The sequence below is a fragment of the Globicephala melas genome, chromosome 12, assembly GCF_963455315.2.
Source record: "Globicephala melas chromosome 12, mGloMel1.2, whole genome shotgun sequence".
Taxonomy (NCBI): Eukaryota; Metazoa; Chordata; class Mammalia; order Artiodactyla; family Delphinidae; genus Globicephala; species Globicephala melas.
Genome location: NC_083325.1, coordinates 70,122,449 through 70,148,389, shown reverse-complemented (window position 1 = coordinate 70,148,389; position 25,941 = coordinate 70,122,449). Strand labels below are relative to the sequence as shown.

The 25,941-nt window shown below is 38.1% G+C and overlaps 1 protein-coding gene across 1 annotated transcript in view; it reads left to right on the top strand.

Moving 5' to 3' along the window:
* RAB10 (RAB10, member RAS oncogene family) overlaps window positions 1-20,533 on the top strand; it is a 73,645-nt gene extending 53,112 nt beyond the window's left edge. Inside the window, exons 3-6 of the mRNA XM_030858205.3 lie at window positions 10,644-10,782; window positions 14,813-14,902; window positions 15,246-15,347; window positions 20,089-20,533. Of these exons, the coding sequence (XP_030714065.1) occupies window positions 10,644-10,782; window positions 14,813-14,902; window positions 15,246-15,347; window positions 20,089-20,172 (415 nt within the window). The 3' untranslated portion in view covers window positions 20,173-20,533. The remainder of the gene's footprint in view (window positions 1-10,643; window positions 10,783-14,812; window positions 14,903-15,245; window positions 15,348-20,088) is intronic.
* The last annotated feature ends 5,408 nt before the right edge of the window (window positions 20,534-25,941 follow it).

Sequence of the window (25,941 nt, the reverse complement as noted above, 5' to 3'; positions counted from 1 at the left end):
TAAGCCAATAATTCTCAAACTTTTTTGACAGTAGGTAAGATACATTTTACATTGTGACTCTGTGACTCAATATACATGTATATGTGTGTGTATATAACAGAAACAGGAGCATACAAAACAATATTTTTAAGACATATTTTTCTTTATACAGTATATAAAACCTTTGCCCTACTGAATATGTCCTGTTCCTCCTCCTACACTCTGTCCTCCACAGACTCTCCCTTCTGTTTCTTGACCTGTGGCTTTAAACATTTTTCCCTCCTCTTACCATTTTAGTTTCTGTAGCTTTCAGAAGTAAAGAGTAACACGTAATGCTTGTTTTTAAAGAGAGCCTTCCTCAGAAGGTGCTCTTTTGAAATAAGAAGTCCTCCAGTGTAGCCTTCAAGATTAATCTAGAAAAGATTTCTAGTGTACCTATAAAATCAAGTATAGCAGAGAAATGGCAACATTTATAATTTAGAGTTTATAACACTTTAGAAGGAAAATTTGATGTAGTTTAGGTTTTCATGTATACAATTGACTGCTTTTTTTTTTTTTTTTTTTTTGTGGTACGCGGGCCTCTCACTGTTTTGGCCTCTCCCGTTGCGGAGCACAGACTCCGGACGCTCACGCTCAGCGGCCATGGCTCACGGGCCCAGCCACTCTGCGGCATGTGGGATCTTCCCGGACCGGGGCACGAACCCGTGTCCCCTGCATTGGCAGGCGGACTCTCAACCACTGCACCACCAGGGAAGCCCTGCTTTTTTTTTTTTTAATTAATTTTTATTTATTTATTTTTGGCTACATTGGGTCTTCGTCGCTGCACGCGGGCTTTCTCTAGTTGTGGCGAGCGGGGGCTGCTCTTTTTTCTGGTGTGCGAGCTTCTCACTGCGGTGGCTTCTCTTTTTGTGGAGCATGGGCTCTAGGCATGCAGGCTCAGTAGCTGTGGCTCGCGGGCCCTAGAGCGCAGGTTCAGTAATTGTGGTGCACGGGCTTAGTTGCTCCGCGGTATGTGGGATCTTCCCGGACCAGTGCTCGAACCCGCATTCCCCGCACTGGCAGGCAGATTCTTAGCCACTGCGCCACCAGGGAAGCCCTGCTTTTAATTTTAAATATCCATTTTCTTGTAAAGATTAGGAATGAGTGACTGGTTAAAATTTGTGATTAATAGTTTTCAAGAGGTTAGCATTAGGCCAGCTGATTTTGTTTTCTTTGCTTGAGTTGATATGCATGTTAATATTCCAGGGAGAAAAAAAGTCATGTAGCTCCAGGTTAAGAGATCTGCTGGGATATGCTGCAGAAAGCTTTTAGGAGGAAAAACCCCATTACTATTAACTTCTGATGATACCAAAATTCAAAATGCTATTCTCAACTTCAGTACTTTGCTTCCAGTTGCTACTAAAAAGCACAGTGATTTTTATCTCTCTTTAGTTTGAATGAATATATTCAGGTTCTTGTTTCAGCATGAAAAATTGTTCTGTGATTGAATATTAATTTTGGAAACTTTCTTTAGTCTGTGCTAAAGCTTTGTCTTATTTTTCTTACTCGAATGGTCTTCACTCATTTCTTTCTAGGAATCTTTTAGTTTAACTGTTGCATAAGGGTCTCACCTGTCCAAGGCACATGTATGTGGGCCTGAAATTAGCTTGTTTGGCTGATAGAGAAGCAGCTAGCTATGGTTTTTAAAATCCCAGATCTCTAGAAAATTTCTACCGAAGTGTCTTTTGCTATCTACATTTTCCGTAGAGTAGTGGGTCCTGCCAGGAAAACAGTCATAGTGAGTTACTTTAAGTCTGCCTTTTCTTTCGGTTTTTTTCTTTTTTGTTATTTTTGGGGGTTTTTTTTGGCGGGGGGGTCAGAAATGTTTGCCACTGTCAACATTTGTATCTTGTACCAGCAGCAGATTTTAACGTCAGCACAGTTACCAGAAACCAGTTAGTATCATATTGTAGAGAAATTAAACATTTACCGACATAAAGTGCCGGATACACGGGAGCCGTCTTTGAGTTTTCCCATTCCCTTAACCCCAACATCCAATTTAGCAAGTCTTGTTGATTCTGTCTCTAAAATATGTCTAGAATCCAAATACAATCTGATGTCTCCGTTGTTACCCCCTAGTTCAAGCCACCATTACCTATTCTTTGGACCATTGCAGTAGGCTTTTAATATTCTAACAGGTCCTTACTTCCCCTTTGCCTTCTTCCAGTACTTTTCCCAGGTAACAGCCTTAGTAACCTTTTTCAAATATAAATATGATCATGGTTGTCATTCCTTCCCCTATTTATAACCATTTTGACTTTCCTTTGCATTTCGAATGAAAGCCGAAATTCCAAATCCAAACTCCTTTCCACAGTTTACAGAGTGGTCCCCTGCCCGCTGTTCTGACCTCCTTTTATGCTCCCTGTATATATAGTCTCTCCCCACAGCTGATCTCCTTTCAATTCCATGAACATGGCAAGCTCTTCTCCAGTTTAGGACCTTTGTACATACCCTGTAGATCCCCCTTAACCCACCCAAGTGTAGCTAGACTAAGCATTCTGAAGTACCACTCCATTCCAGAGGCTTCCCATTTCAACAGAAATGAATTTGAAAACTCCAGTTTCTGGCTACTGCCCCTTCTGACCTCATCTCTTACCAGCTTTGCTCCAGCCACTGTGGTCATTTTTTCCTCTCCTGAACATGCCAAGCATATTCCCATCTGTGGGCCCTTGTTATTCACCTGTTCCTTCTGCTTGGAATGCTTTTTATCAGATCTTAGTGTTGCTGCCTTCTCTCATTCAATCTCAGTTCATTGTTAGCCTCTGAGAGAGGCCCTGCATGATGACAAACTAAAGCCACCCCAGTCCTTTAGGCACTATCATGTTTATCTTAGTTTATGTTTGTCATAGTATTTTTTTAGTATCTAAGTTTACCATATTTAAAAAATGTGTTCATTGTTGTTCCCCTCACTAGAATGTCAGCTTTTTGAGGGTGGGGATGCCATCTGTCTGATTTGTGGTTATGTAACCATCCCCTACAACAGACCCTGGCAGATACAGATGCTGAATAAATATTTGTTGACTGAATGACTTTGTTTGATTGGTTTCTGTTCATACTTCACTTCTCACTTACCTTAAACATCACCTCTATAGAGAAGACCTCCTTGATTATCAAGATTGCTTCCTCCCTCCCCTTTACGTCATTCTTCATCACTCTACCCTGTTTACCTTGTTAAGGTTTATCACAATTTGGAATTACATATTTATTTACTTGTTTGTTCCTGTCCCCACTGTAATGTAAGCTCTGCAAGGGTAGGTATCAGGCTTTTGACTTTTGACCCGTTTTGGGCGATGAAGACGAGCATAAATTAAACTCACAGTATTTTGGGTGTAGAGAAGTTGCATATCTGTGAGGAAATCCAGGCCTTGTTAAGATAAAACCCAATGTGAGAAATTTAACATCCTAATTTATAAAGTAAATAACTTCATTATGTTACCAAAAGCACAAAGTTACGAAATTTGGGGTCTCTGCCTTGCCGAGGAGCTTGATGTTGTCTCTGGCCTGTTCTGGTGCTGTCAGTGTCCAGCCTAAAAATAGCTGTCATAATAGCAGCCAGAGCACACGGCTTCTTTGACCCTGTGTGTGGGACTAACAGTTAAGGAAATAAGCTCTTTTAGTTCCTAGGAATATATCACTCCTTTCATTATATGTCAGTGGGAAAAAATAGGATTTTACAACATTCTCTTAGCTGTGCATCTGTCATTTTATGTAAGGAAAATTCTATTGCCATTGATTCATAATTTCAGAAATCTGATTATACTACATAGGCTGAGAAGAAAAAATTTTTAATAGGAGAGGAAAACCAAGTGGTTTTGAAAACAGGCTCAAAAACCTGTAATATGGGACATGAAAAGGTAATGTGAATATATACAGTGTTTAATTGCTCTTCAGACAATAAACACCTGCTTTTGCTGATTGGAGTCAACCTGCTGTCTTTAGACCTGGGTGTATGTGTTTTAGGTTTTATGCAAACCTAAAAATAATTTGACCATGAATTAGCAGCTGTGGCTATTTTTAGCCCTGGGCGGAGGGTCACCAATTAGCCTAGAGATGGTGAGGCAGGGACTCCCTTTCTGCTTTGAAATAAATTGTTGATTGCATTAACAATTGGTAGGGATTGGTATTATAGGAGGATCCAGGAAAAGGATAATTTTAAAAGACTTAGCAAGGAGAGCATATAAAAAGAAGGAAGAGGGGTTGTAAGAAGTTTTGGGAGATGGAGGAGACAAAAATCAAAGAACAGATGGAGTAGTATGCCATCAGTGAAAACAAAAACTCTTATTTTGTTCTGAAATCATGATTACTTTTTCAGAAGGGCCATTAATATTTCAATATCTTTTTATCAGTATTTCATAACTAAGCAGCATAATAATACAAAAATAAAATTTCCTCTCCAGGTGCCATTGATTTAGATTTAGCTAAGTAGTTTCTTTGCAGTGTGTTTTTTCTTGGTGGAGAATGTAGTCATAGATTTGACACTGAAGTGTGTATATAATTTGCTAGTTGTGAATGAATGGGGACGTGAGCCATATGGATACCTGGGTGTAACAGTGTTCCAAGAATGTTAGACAGTGTTGGGGGTGGTATTCATAGCAGAATGCTGTGGAAGATTTTTTCCCTAAATTGTTATTACTTATGATAAAAATCGAAATGCAAGTTTTCTATCCCTCCTACATTACAGCTGTTAGACACTACTGGAAGCCCGGTCCTGTATGTTCTTTGTCTTGGATAAGTACTTCTTTTTTTTTTTTTTTTTTTTTTTTTTGCGGGCCTCTCACTGTTGTGGCCTCTCCCGTTGCGGAGCACAGGCTCCGGACGCGCAGGCTCAGCGGCCATGGCTCACGGGCCCAGCTGCTCCGCGGCATGTGGGATCTTCCCGGACCAGGGCACGAACCCATGTCCTCTGCATCGGCAGGCGGACTCTCAACCACCGCGCCACCAGGGAAGCCCTGGATAAGTACATTTTTAGCCTGGATTTTAGGTAGGAAACTTTAACCCCTCCCTAGTGGGATAGAATTATTAGTTAATTTATACTTCTTTTTGCAATTTACAAAAGAACTAAACTATTTCTACTGTGATAGGACAAATTTTTATTGTTTTTTCATGAAAACATTTATAATTACATCTGTTTTAAGGCAACTTGTAACTAAATAGATTAATAAAAGATAAAATAAGAATTTGGAATTGAGAAAAATGTAAATATACTGTCTCTAAAGGACAACTCATTTGCTATGCTTAATTTGTAAAGTTTACCTATAAACTTCTTGGCGTCCAACACAAAAAGGGCAGGGAGGGAGGGCTACCAACAAAAAAAGTAAGTTATTCTTTTCAGAAATAATGTAAAGAAAGCAGGAAAGCAGGAAAGCAGGTCATAACTAATACACAATAAGTTTTCATAAAGCTATTTGTAATGATTCTAATTTGTTGACATAATATTGAGATAATGGAGATAAGATTGTGTCTAAGAAGGTATATAAATACATAAATACAAATGCATACATGTGCGTGTCTGTGTGTATGGCCTTTTAGTAGTCTAACCTAATTTAAGGATGCAACATAGAATTGATAGCAAGTCTATTAGATGGTTTTTCTTAAATGTCATTTTTTTGGATAGGTATTACATTACCTCCTAACTCTGCTTTTGCACACACACCCATTTTTAACACAGTAGACAGAACAGTTTTTTTTTAAACCCAGATTAAGTTATTTCTTTTCGTAAAACTCTCCAATAGACTTCCCATCTCACTCAGAGGAAAAGCTGCGATGCTTGCCGAGGCCTATAAGATCCTACATGATCTGCACTCCCGCCCCACCACCTCTCTGATCTCCTGCTAGTCTGGCTTCACCCCTTCCATTCCAGTCACATTGATCTCCTTTCTATTCCTCAACCATGCCTCAGGACCTTTGCACTTGTTCTTTCCCCTTCTTGGAATACCATTGCTCCCACATATTTGTATGGCTCACTTCCTTATTCCCTTCACTTCCTCTACTCTGTTTAAAATTTCACTTGTTTGCACCATCCCCAGCATCAGCCCCTAGTCTCTTTACTTTTTGTCTTCTTGACACTTTTCACCCTCTGAAGAAGTGTAACTCCAGAAATTTGTATGACAGGGCTGAGATTCTCTTAAGAAAATTGAAAAGTCCAGCCAAACCTTTAACTTGGCTAAATAAAAAAACATATTATATTACTTTCATACAGAAATAGGCTTCAGGCAAAGCCAGGGTTTTGCTTGTGAAACAATTTTGATTATAGCTTAAACACACACAACTATTAACTTGAGAGAGCTCTGAATACCATAGACATAGAGCATCTCTGTAGAGATGGTTTTGACTTAGGACATTTTAAAAGCACAATTAAATTTTGGGTCACATATAATGATATTATTACATGTTTGCATATTTTTATACTATAGATTCTTTGGGGTTATCTATAATAAATACAAATTAATTATAAAATTTTACTTTAGTTATCCCTACTACTTTGTTTGTAAAAAAAAAACCCCAAAGATCCAGGGAGGTTAAATACCTTCAAGGTCACTCAGCTGGAAGGATTGGAACCTGACAATAAAGTTGGATCTGACTCCAGACCCATGTTCTGTGTGTGTTCTTGCATAATGCCTAGCACATGGTAGACCCTCAGTATATATTTGAATTGATGGATAAATGGATAGGTGTCAGATATATGAACATATAATGCACACTGTGATTAAATGTAAGGAATATTAACGTATTGGTAGTTCTTTTTTTTTGCGGTACTCGGGCCTCTCACGTTGCGGAGCACAGGCTCCGGATGCGCAGGCTCAGTGACCATGGCTCACGGGCCCAGCCGCTCCGCGGCATGTGGGATCTTCCCAGACTGGGGCACGAACCCGTGTCCCCTGCATCGGCAGGCGGACTCTCAACCACGCACCACTAGGGAAGCCCTGGTAGTTCTTTTACGTTCCTTGCTACTCATATTTTTAGACATATAAGCACTATTTTTAAAAATGTACGTTTTTAAGGGTCATGTAACTAAATTGGAATGCCTTGATTCTAAAATATAATAAAGGACTGCTAGGTAAGATTCTGAAATACTGACTCATTAACAAACATTTGAGTGTTTATTCACCATGTAGATACTCTGGATTTTGCAGTGAACAAGACAAACAAATCTCTGATGTAACCTACATTTTAGAGGACATGGGAGACAGTAAATAAATCTATAATAAGTGCTTTGCAGAGAGGTAAAGCAAGGAGATGGAATAGAGAGAGACTGGATGACTATTTAAATTGGATGGGCAGAGAAGGCTTCTGATAAGGTGATGGTTAAAATGCAAAGATGAGGTGCCAACCATGTACAGGACTGTGGGCACAGCTAGTACAGAAGCTCTCTGGTGAGACCAAGCTTGTGAATTTGGAGACATGAAAAAATGTGGTTCTAGCTGTCAGGGAAAAGAGTGCCTCAGAATTTGGGGGGGGGGTGCTGGTGAAAAGTACAAATCCTGTAATACTTTGTAAACTTCAGGGTAAGGATTTTGGGATTGGTTCTGGTTATAATGAATCGCCATTGGAATTTTTAGTTTGTTTTTTTAAGCCTAGTCATGTTTTCCGTTTGTTTACTTGTTTTGTAATGGCTTTATTGAGACATAATTCACATACCTTATAATTCACCCATTTAAAGTATACAATTAAATAGTTTTTTAGTATATTTGCAAGGTATATTCACCATGATCACAATTTTAGAACATTTTTATACTTCTGGAAAGAAACCCATACCCTTTAGCAGCCTTTTTCCATCCTGCCCAAACCCTTCATCCAGGGTAACCACTAACCTACTTTCTGTCTCTGTAGATTTTCCTGTTCTGGATATTTCATATAAGTGGAATTATATTACAATATGTGATCTTTTGTGTCTGATTTCTTTCACTGAACATAATGTTATCAGGGTTCACCCATGTTGTAGCATATATCAGTACTTCGTTCCTTTTTATGGCTGAATAATATTCCATTGTATGGATATACTACATTTTATTTACCCATTCATTAGTTGATGAACATTTAGGTTGTTTCTACTTTTTTTTTTGGCCAGTTCTTTCAGATTTTCCACATAGATGATCATGTCATCTGTGAACAAAGACAGTTTTATGTCTTCCTTCCAAACCTGTATACCTTTTTTTTTTTTTTTTTTTGTGGTACGCGGGCCTCTCAGTGTTGTGGCCTCTCCCGTTGCGGAGCACAGGCTCCGGACGTGCAGGCTCAGCGGCCATGGCTCACGGGCCCAGCTGCTCCGCAGCATGTGGGATCTTCCCGGACCGGGGTGCGAACCCGTGTCCCTTGCATCGGCAGGCGGACTCTTTGGGAAAATATTCCCAAACCACATAACCTGACAAAGGACTTACATGTAAAAAGAACTCTCAACACTCAATAGTTAAAAAAAAAGGGGTGGGGGGAACCATCCAATTAGAAAATAGACAAAAGAGGGAATTCCCTGGTGGTCCACTGGTTAGGACTCTGTGCTTCCACTGCAGGGGACACGGGTTTGATCCCTGGTTGGGGAACTAAGATCCTGCATGCTGCACTGTGCAGCTAAAAAAAAAAAAGAAAGAAAATAGGCAAAAGACACGAATAGACATTTCACCGGAGAGGATATATGGATTGCAGATAACTACATGAAAAAGGGTATAACATCATTAGCCGTAGAGAAATACAAATTAAAATGATGATGAGATATCACTGCATGCCCTATTAGTACAACTAAAATAAAATATAGTGAGAACACCAAATGCTGATGAGGATGCAAAGAAACTGGGTCTCTCATACATTGCTAGTGGGGATGTATTAAAGTAGTATAGCTACTCTAGTAGCTACTACTGGCAATTTCTTATAAAGTTAAACATATACTTACCATCTGACGCAGCAGGAACATTCCTGGGTGTTCATCCCAGAGAAATGAACACTTATGTACACACAGAAACTTGTACACGAATGTTCATAGCAACTTTATTTGTAATAGCCAAAAACTAAAAACGACCCAAATATCCTTACACAGGTGAGTGATTAAACAAATTGTGATGAGTCCATTCAGTGGAATACTACCCAGCACTAAAATGAAACACACTAGTATTACATGCAACAACTTGGGTAGATCTCAAGGGCATTATGCTGGAAAAAGTGAAAACAACCGTTTCAAAAGGTTGCATTATGCATGATTCCATTTATATAACATTCTGGAAATGGCAAAAGTAGAGAAATGGAAAACAGATTATTAGCCAGAGTGTAGGGACTATATAGGAGGTAGAGAGAGGAGTGAGTGATACAACAGTTTTCTGCCTTCTTTATGGCAGTGACTACACAACTCTATACATGTGATAAAATTGCAGAGAACAGTACTCTAATAATGTCTGTAGATTGTACCAGTGTCAATTTCTTTTTGTACTATGATGTAAGATGTTACCATTGGGAAAAACTGGGTAAAGGATACACAGGACTTCTTTGTACTGTTTTCGAAACTTCCTGTGAGGCTGTAGTTATTTTAAAACAAAAGTTTTAAAAAGAAGTTTGCTGGGAAGGGGAACAGAGAAATGCAGTGTTAGTTGGAGGGATGTGGGGTTGAGAGTGGGGTTTTTTGTTTGTTTGAATTTTGCTTTTTTTAGAAAAGATAGGGGAGGGACTTCCCTGGTGGCGCAGTGGTTAAGAATCTGCCTGCCAATGCAGGGGACTCGGGTTCGAGCTCTGGTCCGGGAAGATCCCGCATGCTGCGGAGCAGCTGGGCCCGTGCGCCACAATTACTGAGCCTGTGTTCTAGAGCCTGCAAGCCACAACTACTGAGCCCGCGTGCCACAACTACTGAAGCCCACACGCCTAGAGCCCGTGCTCTACAACGAGAAGCCACTGCAATGAGAAGCCCGCACACCACAACAAAGAGTAGTCCCCGCTCGCCGCAACTAGAGAAAGCCCGCGCACAGCAACAAAGACCCAACGCAGCCAAAAATAAATAAATTTTTTAAGAAAGGGGGGGGAGACTTAAACATGTACATATGCTAATTATAATTATAATGATCCATAAAAAGGAATTGGTGATGCAAATGAGGGAAAAATTACAGGAGCAAAATATCTTTAGCTTGAAAGCATTGAAAAATACTACTGTTTACGTATTTCTGTCCTGTTATTTATAAATGAGGTTATCTTTACAACTTTTTGTAAATGATTCTAAAGATAAATGTGGCTATACTATGGTGTAGTCCTTTAATGTTCTCAAAATTCCACAAGCTTTTGTATTACATTGTGGAACTAGATCACTAAATAAATGGAATTCCAAGAGTTTTTATCACACTTGCTGGTATTCGTCTTTAAATAACTTTAAAAAGAATTTTATGTCACTTTGTACTGTTCTCCCTTTCAGATTTTCATCCAGTATTGGTAGGTTGTTAATTTCCTTAGACTAAAAAGTATTTGCACATATATATGTTTACAAATAACCTTAATTGTATACTATTTAAGAATTAAATGAGTGGTGGTTCTATTTTGTTTTGTGTCATATAGTGGATTTTAATCTCTATTTTACCAAACTATTCTACTGTTTTGCCCTTTATCTAGAACTTAGTAATATCAACTGCTCAGTGCAAATTATTGGTTGTTTATTTCAGGGATACGGCAGGCCAGGAGCGATTTCACACCATCACAACCTCCTACTACAGAGGAGCAATGGGTATCATGCTAGTATATGACATCACCAATGGTAAAAGTTTTGAAAACATCAGCAAATGGCTTAGAAACATAGATGAGGTAAGACCTAGAAATTGCGTAAACCCTACATAAACACACATTTGTGTCCTTGGTTAAGAAGAATAAATATTCCAGTTGATCTTATAGTGTTTGCTATCATTACTGTTGAATATTTCTACTTGTTTACAGGGTAATGTTATTTTTTGCCTACCTTTTTCTTAAAATTTTGGGCAGATCTGTTTTGAACCCCATCCAAGGCAATTACCAGATTACCCAGAAACTCTATACGGTCATCTTGTAAGATGGCCCCAACTAGAAGCTACCAGTGGTTTTACACACCTGTCTAAATGAATTCTTTCTTGGGGAATTTTTATTGAATGAATGAATTACATTTTCAATAGTAATTTTAAAAACGTATTTTTGGGAATTCCCTGGCAGTCCATGGGTTAGGACTTGGCACTTTCACTGCTGTGGCCCGGGTTCAAATCCCTGGTCAGGGAACTAAGATCCCACAAGCCATGTGGCATGCCAAAAATAAATAAATAAAAACGTATTTTTAAGTTATGGAAATACCGTATCACTTCTAGACATTTTGAAAGATACAGAGTACTAATACAGTAAAATGCTAACCAAGAAAATAGTGCCATATCATTGCACGTGAAGATGTCAGTTTTTATAAGGTAATGTGTCAAAGCTTGCCTGTTTCTGTGCTGCAGCATAGGTAGCTTCTTGTTGGAATTATTTTTCATGTCTTATTTCTACCTTCTATGCTTTGAATTTCATTAAGACTAACTCTTGGGAATTCCCTGGCAGTCCAGTGGTTAGGACTCTGCACTTCTACTGCAAGGGGCCCGGGTTTGATCCCTGGTCGGGGAGCTAAGATCCCGCAAGCTGTGTGGCACGGCCAAAAATAAAAAACCTCTTTAAAGCAACTTTTGGCTGGAAACACAAAGACCAAGTCTTAAGCCAGTATTAGACCCAAGGTAATAATATCTTCAATGGTAACAATCCTAAGGGCTTATTACTAACTTTGCCATTGCTACAAGAAGTCTGTTAGTATTTAATAATCTGTTAATGAGACAGATTTTGAAACCAAAAACAAAGCCTCCATTTTAAAATTTCCTTAGCCTTTATTTTATTGTCTGGCCAAGTAGCATGTGTAATAAGAGCAATTTATATAGAGATACTGTGCAGTGTTCCAGCAGCAACCGATTCTCCAATTCTGTGACATCAACTGGATGTCCTACAATTCAATCCTGTTCTGACACTAATTACTCAGTCTTAGTGTCAGACTCCACAGGTTTAAGGACTCAGTCCCACAAGACTGCTCTTCCTTCAAATGCAAGTTCTGGGTCCCCCAGGCTACCTGCACTTCTGTGTGACTTGGCTACAAATTTGGAGGTTCCCATGACCCATTTTGTGGTTCGGTAATTTGCTAAAATGACTCATGGAACTCAGGAAAGAGCTATACTTACAATTGTATTATAAAGGACACAACTCTGGAACTGCTAAATGGAAGAAATGCATAGACAGTGTATGGGGGTTGGAGAATGCAGAGCTTCTAGGCTGTCTCTGGACATGTAACCCTCTTGGCACCTTGATGTGTTCACCAACACAGAAGATACCCTAACTTCATTGTTTCCAGGTTTTAATGGGAGCCTCGTTACGTAGTCATGATAGTTAAATCACTGACCTCTGGTGATTGACCCTAATCTCTAGCCCCCTTCACCTCGTGGCGGGTGGGGGTTAAAAGTCTGAACCCTCAGTGTTTGGTTCCTCTGGTGACCAGCCTCCATTGTGAAACTCTGTAGAGGCCCTGCTGAGAGTCCTCTATTAGCATAAATTTAGGTAAACAGAAAGAGGCTTGTTATGAATAACAAAAGACACTCCTATCACTCAGCAAATTAGGAGCACTGTGCCAGGAATAGGAACAAAGACCAAAAATATGTTTTTTATTATACCACAGGGTCATACATTTAACTTGGTAGGCTGGATGGCTTAAGTTTCCCAGCATGAGAACTAACATACGTAAAACCCAGCCATTAAAAAAAAAAATCTGTTTTTCTGATATATAAGAGATAGACTTTGTCTAATTTTTAATGTGTTGTAGAAATTTAAACTTTAACAGCTGAATTGATCCAGCAACATTTAAGAAAAGATTATATATATCATGGTCAAGAGAAATTTACCTAGGAATGCAACGTATGAAATAATGTAATTCACCATATTAATAAAAGATGAAAACCATATGATCTTGTCAACAGACACACGCAAAAAAACCCATTTGGCAAAATCTAAAAGACATCTGTGAAAATCCCACAGACAACATCATCCTTTCCCATACAGTCAAGGACATGATTAGGATGCCTGCTCTGGCCACTACTGTTTAACATTGTACTAGAGGTTCTAGCCAGGGCATTTAGGCAAAGAAAAAAAAGAGCACCCAGATTGGAAAGTAAAACTATATTTGTAAATGGTATGATCTTGTATATAGAAAATCCTAAGGAATCCACACACTTCCACCAAAAAATAAAACTATTAGAACTAATAAACAAGTTCAGTACGGTTGTAGGAAGCAAGATTAGTATACAAAAATCAGTTGTATTTATATACATTAGCAGCAAATAATCAAAAAATGAAATTAAGAATATAATTTTATTTATAGTAGCATCAAAAAGAAAAAAATAAGAAAAATTTAACCAAAGAAGCACAAGGCTTTGAAAACCATAAAATGTTGTTAAAAGAAACTAAAGAATATCTAAATAATTGGAAAGACATCCTATGTCCATGAATTGGAAGATTCCATATTGTTAAAATGGCAGTACTGCCCAAAGTGTTCTGAGGATTTAGTGAAATCCCTATCAAAATCCCAGCTGCTTCTTTCGGATAGCGGCGGGAGTTGACAGGCTGATTCTAAAATTCATATGGAAATTCAGGGTACCCAGAATAGCCAAACAGTCTTGAAATAGGCAGTGACGTTTAAGCTGAGACCTGAAAAGATGAGTAGAAGGTATCCAGATGAGGATGGGGCTGGTGGAAATAATATGATGGATTCAAATTTAAGACAAACCAAGTCTCGTAAATTACTTTTGGTGTCCAGAGAACATAATTGTGTTGCTGCAGGGATATTTCAGGGAAAGGTGCATTGGGCCAAAGATAGACAATTTGAGATATTTTCCCCATCCCATGGGTTGCTTTTTCATTCTGCTGATAGTGATCTTTGACACATAGAAGTTTTTAATTTTGATGACGTACAATTTATCTGTTTTTTCTTTTTTGTTGCTTATGCTTTTGGTGTCATATCTGAGAAATCAATTCCAAGGTGATAAAACTTTTTCCCTATGTTTTTTTCTAAGAGTTTAATAGATTTAGGTCTTCTATTTAGGTCTTTGATCCAATTTTGAGTATGGTGTTGTAAGTTAAAGGTCCAACTTCATTCTTTTGCATGTTGATATCTGGTATTCCCAACACCACTTGTTGAGAAGACTGTCCTTTCCCCCATTGGATGGTCTTGGCACTCTTGTTGAAAATCATTTGATGGTGTACACAAGAGTTTATTTCGGGTATCTCTATTCTGTTCTTTTTGTCCATGTCTGTCCTTATTGCCAGGAGCACACTGTTTTGATTACTGTAGCTTTGTAGTAAGTTTTGAAATCAGGAAGTAAGTGTGAATCTTCCAACTTTGTACTTCTTTTCAAGATTGTTTTGGCTATTCAGGGTCCCTTGATATTCCACATGAATTTTAGAGATGGATTTTCCTATTTGTGCAAAAGATTTCATTAGGATTTCAGTGGAGCAACATTTGTTTTTAACTGATTTTTGTGCATGGACTCCCCTAGCAATGTGACTTTTTGAGACTAAGGGCTCTATAGAATTTTAAACTAAGGTTTCTTATAGGGTAATACACATTATCTAAAATCGTGATCCAGCTTGGATTTAGACTATGTGTAAGAAATTACAGTTTCAGATCTTTTGCATATGTCCTCTCTTGTTGAGAATGTTTCTAGAAACTAGACAGCCTCCTATAAAGTCATTTTTATTAAGCCATAATTCATGGTAGTGTGTAAATTAAATTTTTATTTCATTTTAGCATGCCAATGAAGATGTGGAAAGAATGTTACTAGGAAACAAGTGTGATATGGATGATAAAAGAGTTGTACCTAAAGGAAAAGGAGAACAGGTAAAAAGCTCTGAATGAGACTAATATGCTGCCCTTTCTTTGTGAAGATGGTGTTGCATTTGATTGTTTTTATGTTAGTGGTAGTGGAGTGCACTTGAGCTATTTGCATCCTTTTAAAAATGCTATAGGAAATGATAGCTTATCATTTGAGTGAATTTTTGTTTGTTTTCTAAGGAGCTTGACCATTTGAGTCTTGACCCATTGAAATAATCTGTTCATTTTAGATAACCTAGTTGAGATTACTACCTTTAGAATAATATTACTGTTTCCTTTAGGATGCTAAAGTCATCAATTGGTAACCTATACTTGATAATTTTATGATGATATTTTGCTTCTATTTTAGATTGCAAGAGAGCATGGTATTAGATTTTTTGAGACTAGTGCAAAAGCAAATATAAACATCGAAAAGGCGTTCCTCACATTAGCTGAAGATATCCTTCGAAAGGTAAATTTCTTTTTTCTTTTTCTTTTTTCTTTTCTTTTTTTTTTTTTTTTTTACTGCTAAGGTGCCTGGTGTCACATTTGAACATTTCATGTTTTCTAAAGTACTAGATTTACATACAGAAATTGGGTTTGGGTGGTATTGTTTCTAAACGTTTACCCATCACCAATATATAATCCTCCAAAGTAAAGAAAGGAACTGGAAGGAACAGGCAGCCATCTAGAAATCTCTAGGATCTAGTCAGTGGTAACAGTTGACACTCTGAGCTCCAGTACTCAGTCTCTAGCCTAATTTCATACTCCTTTTTCCAACTTTTTGTCTGGTCCATGGTGTTATGGCTCTTCTGTTTCATTTCTCTTATATATCCTTTGCATTCCCATAGATAAAAAACTTAAGATAAGAGGTGAATCTATGATGTAGTTATTGCTACAAAAGCACTATTCTTCTATATAGTCATTTCTCAGATGTGCCAGTGAGGGGCATGTATATACTATATACTGAATAAATAGAGTAAGTCTGCCCCCAAATTTCATTTACCCAATCATTTCAACTTGTAAGGTTAAAAAAAAAAAAAAAAAAAAGCTGAAAATTGATCTCGGGGAATTTTACCTCGAGGTTACTTTCTGGGTTTAATTCGTGAATCCCAAAATTTGCCAGTACAAGTAACTTGTAGCAAAATTGGGAAATCTGATTTTCATATTTTCCCCTCAAATGACTAGATAAAATACACAGTTATGAATTAAGGTTATGAGTCCTGAATTCGCTATTCAATCTTATGGTGTATTTAAAATGCAAGTAAAATAGAGAAAATCTGACACAATCCTGAGGGAGGAGCAAGCATTGTATAGGAGAAAATTTAATTGCTTCTGGTAACCTATTTTTATACTTGAGATATCAGTATTTCCCCGCCCCCAAAAAGCCCCTCAAATTTCATACACACACACACATATAAATCTAAGCTGTAATAGAGATGGTATTATCGAGTGTAAATCTAATGAAATTTCTGAGGAACCAAGCAACTTAATTTTTTTGAGGGGAGAGCTATCTGTTTACTATAGTGTTCAAACTAGAAAAAACAGTTATCACTTATTGCTGTTTAGAGTAACTACAAAAGTTGTGCCTGTTCACATCTGCTGACATCCTGCATATCATGTCTGATATCTATAATGTATTGACATATTGAGTAATAAAAAGCAAGTTAGGATATAACATGTGTGGTAAATGATCTTTTAAAAATTATATGTGATACCAAAAACACATGTACACATATACACACACACATTTGGTTATGCTTAGCAAATAAGGATCTGGAAGGATATATACCAGACTCTATCTAGTGAGTACTCTAGCGTGATGGTGGGAAGGGGAAGGGGATACAGGACAGAATCACTTTTACTTCATGTACAGTTTTGTTTTGAAATTTTAACTTGCTTCTTTTTAAAGTTATAAAAACAATTTAAAAAATATTTTTACACAGCTGGATATAGGTAAAAACCCATTAGAATTCCTTGAGGAAATATATTTTTATTTTAAAAGATTCCTGTAAGAAACAAAAATTAAAGTAGAACAGAAAAATACTAGGTAGACTACGAAAAAACATTTGTATTTTTAATTAAATGAAGGGAATAACAGATAGAAAAATACTTTAATTGGTGGAAAGTATAATACTTTGTATTTCTGAGATTGGTGGGTTACAGTGAAAAATTATTTCAGTACTTATAGGAATTATAACAAAACTTCCTGAAATACCCGTGTTCTCTGTGTTTTTTCTCTTTCTGGAAATTTGGTCTTCTCCATTGTTTCTGACTTCTTTCTGTATTATATCCCTTGATCTGCTTCCAAATCTTTGCATTTCAAAAAAATAGTGCTATATAGGCATATAATTTGTGTGTCAGTGAGGTAGATCTTCCTTATCATATTAAAGGTTAAAAGGTATGGATGCACCAATAAAGAAAGATCTCAGTCTAGAGTCTTCCCCAGGTAGGCAGGCCCAATTGTGAGGCAGCGTTTTTTCCCCATACACATACATGCACTTTTCAGTGTGATAAAGTTATGAGTTAAAACATCAAATGTAAACTTGCTTTAAAAGATGTAAAATACAGTAGTGATTCCTGACTAGCAACCTTCTGTGCAGTGCTTTTTCTCCTGAGTTGATAAAAGAAAAAAGAACTTTAGAATGAAAGCAATTTAAAACATTTAAAACTTAATTATTTGAATAGATAATTTATTCCCATGATTCAGACATTTAAAATAAAAAGAGTAAACATACAGAGAAGTTTCTCACTATATTCCCCCAACTCCTCATCCCTCCCCCATGGGCAACCAATAATTAATTTCTTAGTTACTAATATATGAGTAAATATGAATATATATACATTTTATTCCCATCCTTCCCCCCCCCCCTTTTTTTTTTTTTTGGCGGTACGCGGACCTCTCACTGTTGTGGCCTCTTCCGTTGCGGAGCACAGGCTCCGGACGCGCAGGCTCAGCGGCCATGGCTCACGGGCCCAGCCGCTCCGCGCCATGTGGGATCTTCCCGGACCGGGGCACGAACCCGTGTCCCCTGCATCGGCAGGCGGACTCTCAACCACTGTGCCACCAGGGAAGCCCCCCCTTTTTTTTTTTAAAGAAAAAAAAACACGTAAGGCAACATGCTCTGCACTGTTTGGCACTTAATATAAGTAAAATAGTTCCATTTTTAAAATAACCGAGTGCTACTCCTTTGAGTAGTCTATTATAATTAAACAGGTTTCCCAGTGAGGGACATTTAGGTGATTTTCAGCCTTATGATCTCATAAATTGTGTTGTAGTGAATAATCTTTATATTATTTTACACATGTGCAAGTATATTTGAAGGACAGATTCCCAGAAGTAGCCAAAGAGCATATAGTACATTTATAATTCTGATACATGCTTGCCACCTTCTGCCTGAGGGCTGTACCCTTTTATACTCCTGCCAGCAATATATGAGAATGTCTGTTTACTCAAACTCTTGACCAACATAGTGAATTATAAGACTTTCAGATGTTTTCCAACCTGACAGGTGAAAAACACAGATATAATTTGCAGCTCTCTTATGAATAATATGAGCATTTTTAAAGATATGTTTACGAAGCACTTTTGTGTTTCCTTTTCTGTAAACTTTTTTGTTTATTCTTTTGCCCGCTTTTGCTGTTTAGTTATTGGCCCTTTTTTTGAGAGTCTGTTTCAAGGGTCTAAGTTAAATTGTGCAAGGACAGACTGTGAGTGATATGCTAACTGAATAAATGTAGTGACCTCCCTGGCTATAAGCACCCATATATCTTTAACTGACCCACACCCAGGAGTCCCAGAGAAAGAGTACTTCCTATGCAACTTTTTTTTCTGTGGCCAGGTGCTGAGCTGCCTCTTTCTCTTCTGTGCATTTTTCACAAAGACCTTTTTAATGCAAAACTTGCATCTTTAACATACAGTGAAAAGAAGAATTCCATAAGGCAGTGAGATTAGGTGGGTTAGCTCAAAGTGCAAGTAGAAATTTCACCTCTGTATGAATTCAGCAGGCCTCTCTTGGGCTATGTGAGTTTTAGAAATTATTTTAGTTCTTTCCCCTTGAACTACCTTAACTTTATATTGTTTCCATGAGAAAATAAGTTCCCACTTATATCCTAGCTTTTAAAATTCCATTCATGATGAACACTGTTACACAACAGCATGGATAAATCACACAGGATAAATTGCATAGGCTGACACTGAGTAAAAGGAAAAAGAAATCAGATACAAAAGAATACATGAAATATGGTTCCATGTATATGAAGGTCAAAAACAGAAAAAACTAATCTATGGTGGTAGAAATCAGAGTATTGGTTACCTTTAGGAGGGTAGTACTGACTGGAAAGGGACACAAGGGAGCCTTCTGGGGGCATATTATATATGTTCTATATTTTGATCTGGTGGTTTCACAGCATATATTAAAAATCCATCAAGCACAGTTAAGATTTGTATACTTTGCTGTAGGTATGCTATCCCTAAAATGAATTCTGCTTTCATACATATAGTATAGGCTATCCACTTAAAATAGTATATTCTTCTGATTATACAAGTAATATTTAGGATGTTGGGGTAATACAGGATTATACAAAGAGGAAAATAAAATAATTCATAAACCCACCACCTAAGGGGTTACTACTATTAACATTTTGGTGTCTCTCATTTTGATTTTTTTCTGTATCCATTTTTAACATGAATTATACAACTTTGCATTCTGCCCCACCCTATTCCCTCCACTTAATGTATCATGGTTAAAATTGCCTTTTTAAAGCAATGCTATGGAAATACAAGCTCCAATCTCAAAAGGCAAGTAAAACTAAACAGAAAAGGGCTGTTTCACTTCTCTGAAGTTAGACATGATCCAACATTGGTTTTATACATATGCTTGATGATGCTTTTTAAGTACTAAATACTCAGGGGTCAGGCCAGGAGATAATACACCTCTCTTCACAAGAGTTAGGGCAGAGAAGATTTCAGAAGTTCTACAAAGGAAAGCCAGGAGGCCTCAAGACATTTCACAACTTGGAAGAAAAAGGCAAAATGAAGATCAAAAACAAAACTTCCATTTCTTTACTTTGCATGGGAGAGAAAACCTATCTCATGTGACTGTAATTGCACTGTTACATAAATTAACATTTGTGAGAATATTGCTGTTAAATCTTGATTTATCCATGGCAGTGTTTTTTCACGGGTTGCTTTCCTTGTGTGTTTGTTCCAGACCCCTGTAAAAGAGCCCAACAGTGAAAACGTAGATATCAGCAGTGGAGGAGGCGTGACAGGCTGGAAGAGCAAATGTTGCTGAACGCTCTCCTGTTCCATCAGTTGCCATCCACCACCCTGTTTCCTCTTCCTGCTGCAAAATAAACCACTCTGTCCATTTTTAACTCTTCAACAGATATTTTTGTTCCTCATCTTTTAACTCCTAGTCCACCTGTTTTATTTGTTCTTTCATCTGTGACTGCTTGCTGACTTTATAATTTTCTTCAAACAAAAAAATGTATAGAAAAATCATGTCTGTGAGTTCATTTTTAAATGTACTTGCTCAGCTCACCACTGCATTTCAGTTGTATTATAGTCCAGTTCTTATCAACATTAAAACCTATAGCAATCATTTCAACTCTATTCTGCAAATTGTATAAGAATAAAAGTTAGAATTAACAATTTTATTTTGTACAACAGTGGAATTTTCTGTCATGGATAATGTGCTTGAGTCCCTATAATCTATAGACATGTGATAGCAAAAGAAACAGAAGCCAGGAAAACACTCATTTTCGCCTTGTGTATGTAAATGGGGTTGATTTTGTCCTGTGCCTTACGTGGAAAGGAACTTCTTTGGTTTTTCCTTTTTTTGTTTTGGTGGAAGCATGTGCAGGAGACATATCATCAAAACATAAAGCATTATAATGTTTGTGGTCTGCTTGGCTGTAATTTTCAAAGTAGTTAATTGAGGACAAAGGATAATGCAGAAATGATAGCTTTGGTTTGTGGAGTCTCATTTTAAGTGGCCTTTATAATTAAAACTATTCCTGCCACCGATTCTTTTCCTTGGCCACTTTTTCCTTGTGTCTCTTCCTGCATGCTGCTTTATTTGCTTCTCCCCCACCACCCTGTGGTATGATTTATTTAAAAATGAAAGGGGTAAACTAGCAGGTTTGTCGAGTTTAACATAAAGCACTGATTTAACTTGCTAAGTAAACTGAAAGATAAATTCTAACTGCCTGTTATCAAATGTCAGTTAACTGTGTCCTCCCCTCATTTTCTCTCTCCCCTAAAGCTTCTGTCCCAGATTCCTTCATTTGCTGTTCGACTTCATGTTCCTCTTCTCTTTCCCTCTTTGTTCCCTTCCTGTCTCTCCACTGAGTTTATGAAATGGAAGAGTTAATTGCATGCACTAGTGTTTGGAGGGTGTTGTGGTTTGTCTTTCTAATTAGGTGTATAGCCTATTCACTTTCCTAGAATAAATCTCTTAACCTAAATTTGAATGGTCTCCATTTTGGCAACTCCTCTAGCAGTTTGGTAGCCCAGTCAAGGTTGTTTCAAAAAGGTGGGAAGGAGGAGTGAAATTTATTAACATGTTTGCCAAATATATTGAGATTTGGCCTTCGAAGAACATTCTTTCAGTGTTAAGTTGTCTTTACCTTAAGATTTAGAAGTACTTTAGAATATTATTAATTTTAAGTCCTATCTTCACATCCCTTTGGAAAACTTGTATTACCATGGATTTGGAAAAAGGACAACAAAGGCTTTTCATGTGAAGATAAGATACTGTAGCTCTCTCTCACACTGTCATTTTTTCACTTCATTTTTCTAATTTTGCTTCATTGCTTATCATTAGGATAGGGTAAGTTAAGTTTGCTATGCTGCTAGCATCCTAAGATGATACCTTTGTTGAAATAATTGTGAATAGCATGATTCATTTCTCGCAGAGGCTGAGTTTAGGACAGCAGCTTCCATTGAAAAGTCTTTTTGTGTCGTGGGTAGCATTTTAATGACCTCTTGGCTCACATAAACAACATAGGGACGTATCTGCTATGAACATCCATGAATTTTCAGATAGTGCCCTAAAAGTGATTTTATATGCCTCACTGGTGGTTGTTGTTAGGTTTTTTGCCTCACTTTATCATTGTTTACTACTAGTAAAAGCAGCATTGCCAAATAATCCTTAATTTTCCATTAAAAATAATAATGACATGATGTTAAGCTTCTCAAAAAGTTTTAGGTTAAACCTACTGTTGTTAGATTAATTTTAATGTGTTTGTTGCTTTCCTTTATCTGGAATGTGGCAGTAGCTTTTTTTATTTTTAACCCTCTTTTAATCCGTACTCAGTTCAGTGACTTAAGGTTTGAGAGCTAAACACTGGGATTTTTGGGTAACAGACTGACAGTTTTGTTTGCATACTTATAATTGGCATTGTACATAGAAAGGATATGGCTACCTTTTGTTAAATCTGCACTTTCTAAATATCAAAAAAAGGGAAATGGAGTATAAATCAATTTTTGTATAACCTGTTTGAAACATGAGTTTTATTTGCTTAATAATAGGGCTTTGCCCCCTTTTCTGTAAGTCTCTTGGGATCCTGTGTAGAAGCCGTTCTCATTCAACACCAAACAGTTAAGTCCATTCTCTGGTAACTAGCTACAAATTCGGTTTCATATTCTACTTAACAATTTAAATAAACTGAAATATTTCTAGATGGTCTACTTCTGTTCATATAAAAACAAAACTTGATTTCCAACTGCGTGGCTTGGTTTTCATTTATTTATGGAGTTTAAGATGGAGGATTCCTTCTGAAAATAGTGCAGAATAGCAAACTGGATATTAGAGGAGCAGAAATAGAAGGAGAATAACTCTTTCAACTAGGGAATGCTGGGAAGGCAATTTCAAGGGCTATCATTGGAAGACACTGCATTTTAAAAGCAGAATCATCCTGGCATCAAGTGTACAACCGTAGTCACTCCCCAGCTAACACTTGCTAGAATGTGCCAGAGGCCAGCTCCAACTGAAGTCAGCTGATTACCCAGGGGCACCAAGGTAAGGCTGCCATGCAGGAGGATGAACCCTTGTTTTAGCAGTGACTGTCCTCTTATCTGAAAAATGTAAAGTGTTTCCTACCTTTTTTGTGAACCATAAAAAACAACTTTGGCTTTTTTTATATGTAGTATTGATGAAAGAAATGTTTGATCCTGTATTAAGGCCTTATTAGTCAATAAATAAAGATAAATACTTGTTGACAAGATTATCTCTGCTGGAAGGATATATAGAGGTTTTCTCATAGTGCAGTTTTTATAAGGATCACCTAGAGTGATGTTAATGCTTCCCCGTTCACTCCCATCAACACGGAATTTTGTGTCTCGGGTGGGGCCTATGATTTCTGCCTTTAAGATTGGTATAGGAAAACAGACCATGGCCTCTGCCCTTACGTTTATGACCTAGTTTAGAAAGCAAAAGGAATTAGTGATCAGGTGAACATATACAAGAGCCAAATAGTTGTGATCCAGATTTAAGTGCTGTGTTAATAGAAGAGCAGGTTCAGTTGGTGAGAGTAGTTGGGGTGGTGTTTGAGAGAGGAGGGAGGGACATGAATTGGTCCTCAGGTATGTGGATTGAATGGCTAGGGCTAAGGGGAGGTTAAGAAGAGACCACGAGCACATTAGAAACAAGCTTTGCTTGTGTGGCAGACTATAAGTCCAACTGGACAATGTGATAGGCAATTGGAGTCCTGGTGAGCCCTGCAGAGTGGTGAGAGCAGTGTGTTTGAGGAAGGCGAGTCTAGGTGGGTTGGAAGAGGAGACACAAGGGTTCTAGAGATCAGACAGAAGGTTGCTGAATTATTGCGATTTGAATAAGACCAGACTAAAATGATGGCAGAGGGCAGGCTTAATATACAGGGGAGTATGTGAAAGAGAAAGACTGTCTCTTGCCTACTAGGAAGTGGATTAGGTACTTGTGGCACTGTTCTTTGGGTTATGTCGTCAACGGCCTGGTGAAGTAGTACCATTTGTACGAAGTAAACTGTCTCGTGGTGAAGTAATGTGCTTCAGGTTGCACTGCCAGTTGGTGCTGGAGTTGGATTTCGAAACCAAGCCAGTGCTCAGTCTATTTTCACCTTCTCCATATCACAGTTTCTCAGGATAAGGTCCTAAGGTTTGGTTATACTGATTATAATGGGGGCAATAAAACAAACGCGCCAGAGCCAACAGAAAGATAGAACGCTGGGGTGTAACCTTAGCTTATCGAGTTAACGTAGCCGTTTAGCCTAACCTTGGTACCTCGAACAAAGAACAATGCCCTTGAAAAGTACTTAGCACAGTTTACTACTTTTTTTCTTGAAACCTATATTACCCCTTACCATCTTGTTAATTTTGTTTCCTCCTACTTCACACCATCTCGTGGCTAGAAGTAAATGATGATGAAGTTGCTTTTCACGATTCTCTTAATTGGCTGTCTGAGGCTATGTACTTTGAGGGGGACTTTTGCTACTTAATAATGGCCACAGCAGTGAATAATAGTAGTGAAATAAGTCAAAATACAGGGGCGGGGAGCAAAGGCAGCTGGGTATAAGTTCATGCCAACTTCCTAGGTGGATTTGAGATCAGTGTGACTCCCGAAGATCAAGTCATGTAGGGGATGTGAGTGCTCCAAGTCAGAATGTTTTGCTGGGACATCGAATTTAGGTCTGAAACTTCCAGCACCAAGATAAAAAGAGGTGGTGTGTTCCTGTTGCATCTAGTCAAAGGGAGAATAACAGTTGCTTAGGAAAAAGTCTGTAGCAAAAAATTCAGGAACTTCTAACATTAATTGTCATTGAAGTACAAAGTGGAAATGTCTCCAGTGCAAGTTCAGAGAAATCCAGACATTTTATCTTCTGACAAAGAACACAATACTTTCTATGCTGAGGCCATGCCAGAAAAAAAAAAAAAAAAGATCAAACCTCAGGTCAAACTTACCTAGATCCAACTACCAATTTTACAGGAAATCTAAGGACAGAGGAATATATTAAACTACATCAGTCAACAAAATCCAGACTGGTAAATTTTACAGGATAACTGATCCAGTCTCTTCAACAATTAAGTTCCAATGGAGAGAGAGATTGTAAATTAACAAAAGATGGAAAGGAAAAAAAAGCAACAGGCAAAACTAAACCTTAATGTGTTTAGGGAAGTACAGAAATAATATAAAGAATATTAAGGGGCTTCCCTGGTGGCGCAGTGGTTGAGAGTCCGCCTGCCGATGCAGGGGACGCGGCTTCGTGCCCCGGTCCGGGAAGATCCCACATGCCGCGGAGCGGCTGGGCCCGTGAGCCATGACCGCTGAGCCTGCGTGTCCGGAGCCTGTGGTCTGCAGCGGGAGAGGCCACAACAGTGAGAGGCCCGCGAACCACAAAAAAAAAAAAAAAAAAAAGTCAGGGAGGGGTATTCTTAGGGATGGAGGAGTTATACATTGTAGGGGGACATGAAGGGTTTGGGGGATAGCAAAATCCTATCATGACATGGATGTTGTTTACAAGGGTGTTTGCTTTATAGCAATACATTAATCTACACATTTGCCCTATGTGGGTTTTAAAGTTTGTATTATATTAACCATAAAGGGTGCCGCGTGTGTATGTGTTTAAATGATATCACAATTTTCAGGACTATAGAACCAGTCTGAGAGGCTTTGCAGCCGAGACCAATGCTCAAAATCAAGCTTAGCAGGATTGGTCTGCTAAGGTGCTACAGCCCCTGCTGCTGAGCATCAGGCCCCAAGAATTGTCACTGAAATAGGGACTTCCCTGGTGTTCCCGTGGTTAAGACTCCGCGCTCCCAATGCAGGGGGCATGGGTTTGACCCCTGGTCAGGGAACTAGATCCTGCATGCCCCAACTAAAAGCCTGCATGCCGCAACTAAAAGATCCCTTGCAGCCAAATAAATATTAAAAAAAAAAAAAAAGAATTGTCACTGAAACAATATAGCTGCCACCAATGCAAAATCTTTGCTAAGTCTATATAGTTCAGCCTCTGTTTCTTTGTTTTCAGTAGCTTTCGCTGCAAAGTCTGGGTTGGTTGGTGGAGCCCAAATTCCAGGCAAGTGA